Here is a 9,779-nt window from a genome sequence, read left to right as displayed (position 1 = left end):
CGGAAGGGTTAAATGGTTGAGGGCAAAGGACAGCAACAACACACATGAAACCTCTTAGCTGGACCAAATAGCAAAGCCCCAGAGAGGCTCAAAGCCCCAGGAGCTCCTCACGGTGAGGATTTTACAACGTGTGCCAGGTTTGTTTATCCTGTAACCTCAGGAAGAAACGACCACCACGAAACACAGTGGGAAGTGAAGCAGAGGAGAGGGGCAAGCCACTTCTTTGGAATTGCTACTTCTCTCTTACATTCTGTAAATGGCACCTTCGCTCCCTCCACCCCCTCACCACCCTTAACTTCTTCCTTCCCTCTTTTTCCCCACAGCTAGTCCTCAGTTTCACAGATGTGAAAATCAAATCGGATTCAGCTTTTCCCAGCCCAGCCTTGCTTCCTAACGCTGAGGTCTGGACCTTCCTGTTGCACACCGCGGAAGCGCCAGCTACTACCACCGACAGCGCCCCCTGCAGGCAGGAGCAGTATCTTGCCCCTTTTCCGTCTCAAAAGGCCTCTTCTTCTTGGGGGTAATAGTGACTTTGTTTTTTAAGTATATGGATAATTCTAGTTTCTCCTAGAATACTTTTAAATTGCAGAAAGGTTCAAGAGAAAACTGACGCTGACATATAATCTCTCTCAAAGGTCTGAGAAAAGCAGGCCAGAGAGTGTTAGTGGAAGGAAACTGCTGAGCCTCCGTGGGTGCTGACTGCCTAGACGGAATCTGGGTTGCTACTGCGTAGCCTTGGGCTCTCACTTCTCCTCTCTGCATCCCGTTTCTTCATTTATAAGATAAGGGGGATACAATAATACAATAAGCACTACAATAATAGTGCTTAACTCCTGGAGTTGTGAAGATTCACCAAGATAACTCATGTAAAGTGCTTAGCCAAAACGGGGCACAAAATAAACATGAAATGTAGGCTCTCTATATTTGTCCTTAGTAAATTAAATAGACTCTCAAGAAGCTTTTCTTCCACCCAAAGCCACAGTTCCTTCAGATTCAGGTTTCCAGCCTTTGCTGTCTCTGGCTGGGCAAAGTATTAATAACAACAAGACCAGCAGCAACGTGAATGAGCCATTCTTAGCATTTTACATGTTAACTCGTGTAATCCTACAACAACCTGCGAGAGAGGGAAGGATCCTTTGGAACAGAGAGATTCTTGCATTCGTAAGTATAGAGCCAGAACTCGGAGCCAGGCTATATCAATGGCTTCAAGCCTGTGCTCTCAACCACCATGCACCCTGAGAGAGAAGACTTGGGAAATTAAGAAGGAACATTTATGGTGTGTAGGGTAATTTGGCTCTCTTTGACAATTGTTTTCCAACAGCTTTTTCTAAAGAGTGATTAGCTAGTGAACTCCAAATTAAAGCAATAATTTAATTTAAAATAAGCGATAAATCATTTCAAGTTATCAGCTCAGAACACAGGTGAATATGTCTGGGTGGTGTGTATGCGCATTAATCATGCTTGTTATGTATCTGATGTTTTCCCTGAGGATCCATAAAGAGTTTCCCTAAAAAGTATATATATGCATCTATTTTTTAAATAATTAGATTCATGCCACAACTGAAATCAAATATCACAATTGACCAGATGAACTCATTTACTTTATGTTTGCCCATATATTTATAAAAAGATTTGTGTTACAAACTGCTCAGCAGCAGAATGCTTTTATCAATTCATGGACTTTACTTGCTGATAGATTTTATTCAGTCTTTGCAAACCAAATCCCCTCTATCTCTCTTAGCTGGGTAACTTGAGAAATTGTTTGGAATAAGTTTGCCTATAGAAGTCTCTTCATTAAATAGAGCAAATATTTCCCAAAGACTTCATGTGACCTCCCCTGCTGTAGCTGACATGTTAGGCTTTCCAATGAAATCCTCGGTATGTTTGCAATTAAAATGTTTTTATTTGATATTAATGATGATAATCTTTACGAAGGCCAAAGCCAAAACAAACAAGGCCATGGAAGCAGAAAATCAAGATGTAATAACTTGGTAAAGATAAGCAATTTAGGATTTAAACTGAGCCTCTCTCCAGAGGCAGGCAGAAAGTTATCAAGTATAAAATCATGAGTGATTTTCTTTTTTATATTACTCTAGAAATAATTTGTGGAACATAAACTGTCAGCTTTCTCAAGCTAACTTTAATAATCACACCTGGATCGTCGAATTCCAAGCCTGAGCATAGTGGAAATCCACTTATGTCTAATGGACTCAGTTTTTTCCCAGACTCTTTCATATGTTTGAGGGGTGGGAGTGTGGTGCTGAAATTCAGGGTTCCCAGCTACTGCTGAGACTGCCACTTAAGTCTCGGGTTGTTAAAGTGACCTCTCTATTAAGACGTTTTTTACTTAGAATTTATCCATTTGTTCTTTTATCTTAGTAATATTTTATCCCATTTATTCATCTCAAAATCCTCCTCACAGAACACCATATCTGGAAAAAATATTTTAGTTGTAACTTCGAATATCTCATTTCCTAATCTCATATTAGTAAATTAGCAATAACTTGGTATTCCCCAAACAGTCGAACCTTCAAGACGTTTCTCCACCAGACTCTCCAGTCACTCCCTTAAATTCAAAAGAAGTGTTAGAAAAGATAACCCTCGTCCTAGAGGTGTCATTCTGAGTGAGAATTTTCGGTAAGCCTAGTCCAGAGTCAGCCTATGAGATGGAACGGCTAGGCCATGTGCTGAACCAAAGGTAATGCTGCAAGAACTGGCTACTTTCTCTACTCTCAGGGCTGCTGAAAGTCCTTCCTTAGGGCTTTGATCTCTCCTGGGAGTCTTCGAATTCAAGCAGAGGCCAATGTCTTCCTCAGCTGTCTTCTCCACAAATTCTTCCAGCAGCTTTGGCAGGTACTAATGTGTTTACTTAGGTGTGCCTGGCTCTCAGAGCCAAGAGCAGTTTGAAATTGTTTAGCACATTGTGAAGTCATATATATAATAGGCAAAAGTCTCTAGAACAGCTCCCTTTATCCAGGAGTTGAGACAGGTCTCAGGTAGAGGCAGAAGTAAATTGAAACGGACTCATCTTTCTATGTACATTTGGTTTCCCTGCTAAGAGAAGCATAGAGAATTTTGAAAAGGCAGAACTGTGAGGGCAGGCAAAATCACCAGGAAAGGAAGCTCTGAGCATCATTTTGCTGGTGTGGTCTGTCCATCAACACTAGGTTTGTTGCCCTTATGCTTAAATTAAAACGGGTTGTCTTAAAAAAAAAAAGTTGGTGATTACTTAAAGGTCATTGCAACGAAAACCTGCTTATAAATCTAAATTGTAAGAAATCAGGCATGTATTGATTTTCCTTCAGAATGCGAAAGGACAAAAACTTTTAAAAAGCGATCTGTCTCCTCCACTAGAACCTTGGCGGGCATTCCTTTATAACATCCGTGTGTCTCCCCCTGATCTGCCTGCCGTGGTGCTTTCTCAGCAGACAGTCTTGACCTGTTTCTGACAACCTGTTTGCATATTAAATAAATGTGTTTTCTCTGCACATAAGAAATCCACTTCTCTAGAGAAATACTTAAAAACAGATTATATTTTTACTCTTTTCTATGAAGAACAAAAGTCAAGGCAGTCTGATTTTGAGTAGAAGTAAAAGAGGGCACACAGATAATCAAAATAATATTTTTAAAGCAATTTTTTCATTTTTTTCCTACTTCCCTGTTCAAGGTCCCCAATCAAAAAAATATATATATATGTTTTTCTCTGTATCGCTCATCCAGTTTTCCGTTTTTCTCTCACATGGTGCCCCTGGGGAAACAGCGGCGGCACCTCCTGGGAGCTGGGGGACCCAGGCGTCTTTGGGGCGCTGGCTCCCTTCCTTCTTTGTGCTGCCTCCCATTATTTGATCTCTTTCTCTTCTCACCTCTGACAGCGAGCGGTTTAAAAGTTTTGTCTCGTTTTTAACTTCGGTGCTCTGAGATCCTATTTTCAGCGCTTGAGTCGTAAGGGTCCTCAACCCGGACCCTCTTTCCACCCTAGCAAGTCCCATTAAGCCGCCGGGCGCTCGTTTTCCCAGCTTCTTTAGTTCCCCTCGCCCGCGGCCCTCTGGTAAACTTGTTTTGAGATCACCTTACGAAAGACAGCCCTAACCGCTGACAACTACCGTTCCTGTCCTGAGGGACAGCGCCTTCGCAGGCCCGGCAGCGGAGGGAGAGGCGTCCCGGACGCAGCTTTTGCGAGTTTCGGCTCTGGAGCGCCAAGAACGCGCGCTGAGCCCGGATTGAGAAAGAAGAAAACAAACAAAAGTCACCTCCAGGAGCGCAAGTCCGAGGGAAGGGGAAGCCTCGCTCCCAGCCCTGTGTGACCTGGAGCAAATTACCCACCCCTAGCGCTTCCGTTACCTTCTTTCAAAAATGGCTCTAATAATAGTTCCCACGGAGTCGCTGAAAGTATTAAATGAGTGAATACATGGAAAGGGTTGAGAGCAGCACTTGGCAAACAGAAAACTCTTAATAATTGTTTGTTACAAATACGCCCCGTTGAGGGGATTGGGTCCAAAGCACGTTGCGTGTCTGGTGGAAAAATATCAACTGAAAGGCGAGCAGAAGAGCACCTTCTTTCTTCCACTTGAAGAGCAGATTTGTCTGTGCCCAAATCATAAACCTGCAGGAAACTCTGTTTTAGCTGCGGCCGGTGTGCTAACGCCTGGACCCACAGCCAAAGCAAATGGTGCTCTTGCTCCTGATGGGAATCTGTAGTTGAGACAGTTGAGAATTCCTGGGTGAGAATATCTCCCCGCTATTGTATTTCAGCGATAGCAGTGTGCATGCATTGGAATGTTTCCACTGGGGCGGACAGAGTCTTCCAGTCCACCTGGGTCCTTTAGGAACTTGACTCTTTTATCTGGTGTAGCTGTGGCTACCGTATTCATTTCAAAGTCATCCACTTGTTAATAGTCCTAAACAAGGTGCAGATGGATTTCCCACTGGCCAGACAATTAAGCAGCCCGTTGGTGTGAAAGGAAGCCTGATTTTCACCGATGTTGGTGGTGGTGGCGTCTTTGTCTTAGGGGTGACAGAACATGGGAGAGCGGAGAGGGGACAGTAACCTGCATCTTTAGCGAACCTTAGTGGCAGGACACTCTCCCACCCCCAGTTTTCGGGCCTTTTCTTCTGAGAGTAGATCTCTCTCTGAAAGAGATAGAGCTTCTCTGGCGCCTGCAGATGTGGAATCAGCCAGCCACAGTTGCTTGAGGAAGATAATTTTACTTAAAAGTTATAGAAAGGAAAGCCCCTCCCTGCTTCCCTCACCCCAATAACTTGGGGGCCACAAAACCTACTGGAGAGAATGACTGAAGGTTGAGGTGAAAACACTCTCTCCTCTTTTAATGGGGCCACAAGCCCTGGTCGAAAACTCCAGAATATGTAAGTCTATTTGTGTGGACCTTAAGTAATCGTTTTTCCTATGTACCAACAGCACCCACCTACCTAGTAATTTGGAAGTGCGTTAAGGGTGGAGGCGGATTGGCAAAAGCTGATTAATAGGTTCATTCTCACTTAAATGGCAGCCCTCTCCTCTCACTTTCTAGCCACCAAAGTTTCAAAGACCCTGCGGCGATCGCTTTTCTGGAAGGCTTTTGTCGCGGAGTGTGTGAAGTTACTCGGGGTTGGAGGAGCTGGAAATTTTACACGAGCCGAGAAGGATTGCTGTGCCGGCAGCTGGGACGCATCTGTAACGGTGTTAGTTTGCCTGAAAGCAGAAAATTAGCGACCCCAAAGCCCAGCTTGGCTGTTTAGTCTGTGGAAATGACAAGGCGAAGCAGAGAGAGAGAGGGAATGGAGACGCACCCCAGGAAAGAGACTTCGTCGTGTAAAACCGGCTTTCTTCGAATACAAATCTTAGAGACTCAGTGCCCATCATCGCCTGCTCCGGGTCTGGCAAAGGCCTGACCAAAGGAGGGGACGCTCAGGAAACACACGCAGAAGGGCGAAAGGGAGGAAGGAATGTTCCAGGTCACCTGGCCTTTTTGTGCCTACCTCCTTTTAGATGAGCAGACAGAGAGAGAGAGAACTCAGAGCCCTGTCTTGGGGAAAAGGAACCTCCTGGCCTACCTCAAATAACATAGAGCCTATAAAATGGCAATCTGATCAGAATAAAACAGATTTTTAAAAAAATCTAGGCTCACTCCATGATCTAAAGTGTCAGTTCAAGTTTTTAGCACCTGTTATCTGGTCCACTGGTGGAAAAAAAAATCCTGAGATAACTAAAATTCAAGAAAAAGAGAAACGAACACTTAAAAGCAAGGTGATTTCTCACGTCCAGGAGTGGGAAGGCAGGTCGGCCTTTGGTGTCATCTGAAAGTAGGGATTTCTTTTTAAAATTATGTTTTGAACGTGTGAACAATTGCAAAAAGTTAGATTTCCTTCGTTCCTTTTGTCTGTGACACTGTTTAAGTGTTCCTTGGTTTAGGTAATCTAGAGAGTGCAAGTAAGCGAGCTGGGAAGCCATCCCCCACCCCGACAGAAACGCAGTAAAACCATTAGCCTCAAAAGGGGCAGTAAACAGCAAATTGTCTCTAGCGAAAAGGCGGAGGTTTGCCCAGACAGCCCCGGCGGGGGTTGTGGTGGGATATGCTAATAGTGCCTGGCCACTGGGGCCAGCCTCCCTCCCCCAAGAATATATAAAGAGCCCCAACCCCAGCGGGGCCGACCCAGGCCGCTAGGCGTCTGCCCTTGTTAATTACCGGAGAAACCGACCAGGGAGCTCCGCCCGGGATTTGCCCGCCCGCTGCGGCGCCAGGCTCCGGTTTCTCCCCTGTCTCTCTCGCTGCTGTCCAGGTACACCGCCTGCCTCTCCGCAGAAGATGGACATGATGGACGGCTGCCAGTTCTCGCCTTCTGAGTACTTCTACGACGGCTCCTGCATCCCGTCCCCCGAGGGCGATTTCGGGGACGAGTTTGAGCCGCGAGTGGCTGCCTTCAGGGCGCACAAAGCAGAGCTGCAAGGCTCAGACGAGGACGAGCACGTGCGAGCACCTACAGGCCACCACCAGGCCGGCCACTGCCTCATGTGGGCCTGCAAAGCATGCAAGAGGAAGTCCACCACCATGGATCGGCGGAAGGCGGCCACCATGCGTGAGCGGAGACGCCTGAAGAAAGTCAACCAGGCTTTCGAGACGCTCAAGCGGTGCACCACGACCAACCCCAACCAGAGGCTGCCCAAGGTGGAGATCCTCAGGAATGCCATCCGCTACATCGAGAGCCTGCAGGAGCTGCTGAGGGAGCAGGTGGAGAATTACTACAGCCTGCCGGGACAGAGCTGTTCAGAGCCCACTAGCCCCACCTCCAACTGCTCAGATGGCATGGTAAGAGAGTTCTGGTACCTACTCGGCCATCCCAATCTTTTCCAAAAACCTTTACGTGTCATATACACCAGATGTGGCAACCGAATATTCAGTGGCTATTGGTGGTTAATTGGGGGTGGGTTTAGGGGGGAGTTGCTGTAGGAGAAGAGAGATGCACATTTAGAAAGATGCCAGAAAACAGCTGTCGAGCAGGGTTTTACTTTGCCTTCCTACCAAATTCTAGGTATACTTTGTAGGAGAGGGTTGTCCTGTGAGATAGGTGGCAGTGAATAATCAATCAGATATTTTCTCCATTACTCAGTTTATTTCTAAAATACATGACCAGCGGACCCTGCCATACACTAACATCTAAAGTCAACGGCTCCCACTGTCCCACAGTTTTTATAACTCGAAGAAATTGGAAAGAAATACCCACATGGCCCCAGTCCCTACTCTGCTGAGGCCTGGCTGGAAGGAGATGTTGATGCATTCTTTTCAGAGGGTGTTTGCTACAACGCTGCCAGGTTTTAATGTGTTTTTGCCCTGGGAAAGTGTTCTCTCCCTGAATTCGTGTGGCTTCCTTCTACTCCAATCCATTTTGCATGGTTAACCCAATGCACATCGCCGCTGACTTCCACCCCCTCTTCTCTTTGCTGCCGCTCTCGTCTTCTCCAAGCACAGAGATTGACCTCAGTGCCCTTGCTATTTGGTGAGGGCTAACCCTTCCTAAATCAAGGCAATGAAGGCGATTGAGAGTGGTCAATTTACAGAGCTAGTGGGCAAGCCCTGCCTCACCCTAGGTCAGAGCGTCTTTTGCCAAGACCTGAAAACAAACTTCTTCTTTTGCATCTTGTATTATAGCCTGAATGTAACAGCCCCGTCTGGTCCAGAAAAAGCAGCAGTTTTGACAGCGTCTACTGTCCTGATGTAACAAATGGTAAGAACTGATGACTTCAGAGGAGTTTAAAGACCAGTTCGGCTTCACAATTCAGCTTCTCAAAGCAGTCTGTTCTTCCAGGCAGTATGGGGAAGAGAATAGAAGTGATAGTTCTGATGGGGAGTCTTTGGCAGAGCAAAATAAACATACATCTTCTGCTCAAAATCTCCCTAGCAGAGACACATACACACACACTCACATGCACTATTGCTTGAAGTGTTACCAGGGGCCTTCTCCACTCCCCACCTTCATTCCCATGAATTGCTAGATGTTTGTTGCGAATTTCTACAACAGACTTTCTGTGACCACCTGACCTCTGGGTGTCAAAGGAGCTGACCTACAGTTTAAAGTTTAAGGGGCAACGTAAGTCTATCTATTGGGGGATTCTTTTTAATGGTTTTCTCCTTGTATCCTTAGTATATGCCACAGAGAAAAGTTCCTTATCCAGCTTGGATTGCTTATCCAGCATAGTGGATCGGATCACCAACTCAGAACAACCTGGATTGCCTCTCCAGGACCCAGCCTCTCTCTCCCCGGTTGCCAGCACTGATTCACAGCCTGCGACTCCAGGGGCCTCTAGTTCCAGGCTCATCTATCATGTGCTATGAACTAAAAATCTAGTCTAGATCATTTCTGCCAGGAGGGCCTGTTACACAGGAGGAAAGAGGTCAAAACGTCCAAAAGCAAGACAACCTGTAGATAAAGATTTCCATTCAACTGGAAATTTATAAATATTATTTTGCCACTTTATAAGAAATTGTATTTAACTAAAAAGTCACCATAGCAATTAAGGCTTCATTTCTTTTCTTCTTTTTCTTCTTCTTTTCCTTTTTCTTTGCTTTAGATATATAGTTCCAATAATATTATTTCTTATAGAGGTAATTCATTGAGGGTAGCTTGTTGCAATGCTTAACTTATATTTTTTATAAATATTGCTTACAAAATATTATCCCTGGCGTTTAGATCTTTATTTTTTCTTCAAAACATTAGGACAGCTGGAAATTAGTTACAAGAGTTTTAAATATATTTAACTTTTGCTTTTCTCTTTAATCCTTTGGTTATATTATATTAAATAAAAGTATAACAGTACTGCCTAATGGTATATATTTTGATCTTTTCTTATAAGAAATGCATCTTTTTATGTAAGCACGAAATAGTACTTTGTGGATAATTTCAAGATATAAGAAATTTTGGAAATTCCACCATAAATAAAATTGTTTAAATGAAGAAATATTTTGGTTCATGATTTTTTGAAAGAATACCCCTAATGGAATTAGCAGTCATTGATCTGAAACCTTTAAGATGGTGTTGAAAATACCAAAACAGTTGGCTTTGTATATAAATCTGAATCTGTACCATCTCATGGGCTCAGTTTAAGTCTTGTTGATGTCACAAATGAAAATACCATATTTCTCTTTTAAACATATTTCAAGGGAGCCTGCTAAATAAAATTTTTCCTTCATCTTAGTGTCATACCATATAATGTCAAGTTGTGTGTGTTGGGGGGAAAGATAGAAGTTATCCAGGACAATAACATATTTTTAAACAGAAAGAATGTA

General features: G+C 44.3%; 1 protein-coding gene across 1 annotated transcript; it reads left to right on the top strand.

Moving 5' to 3' along the window:
- Positions 1-6,665: 6,665 nt before the first annotated feature.
- MYF5 (myogenic factor 5) lies at positions 6,666-9,252 on the top strand. Its single transcript, XM_046646737.1, has 3 exons — positions 6,666-7,304; positions 8,145-8,220; positions 8,638-9,252. Exons 1-3 carry the CDS (start codon positions 6,804-6,806, stop codon positions 8,826-8,828), a joined length of 768 nt encoding a protein of 255 aa, XP_046502693.1. The 5' UTR covers positions 6,666-6,803; the 3' UTR covers positions 8,829-9,252.
- The last annotated feature ends 527 nt before the right edge of the window (positions 9,253-9,779 follow it).

The sequence above is a fragment of the Equus quagga genome, chromosome 19 (assembly GCF_021613505.1).
Source record: "Equus quagga isolate Etosha38 chromosome 19, UCLA_HA_Equagga_1.0, whole genome shotgun sequence".
Lineage (NCBI taxonomy): Eukaryota > Metazoa > Chordata > Mammalia > Perissodactyla > Equidae > Equus > Equus quagga.
This window is presented reverse-complemented; position numbering and strand designations above follow the sequence as displayed.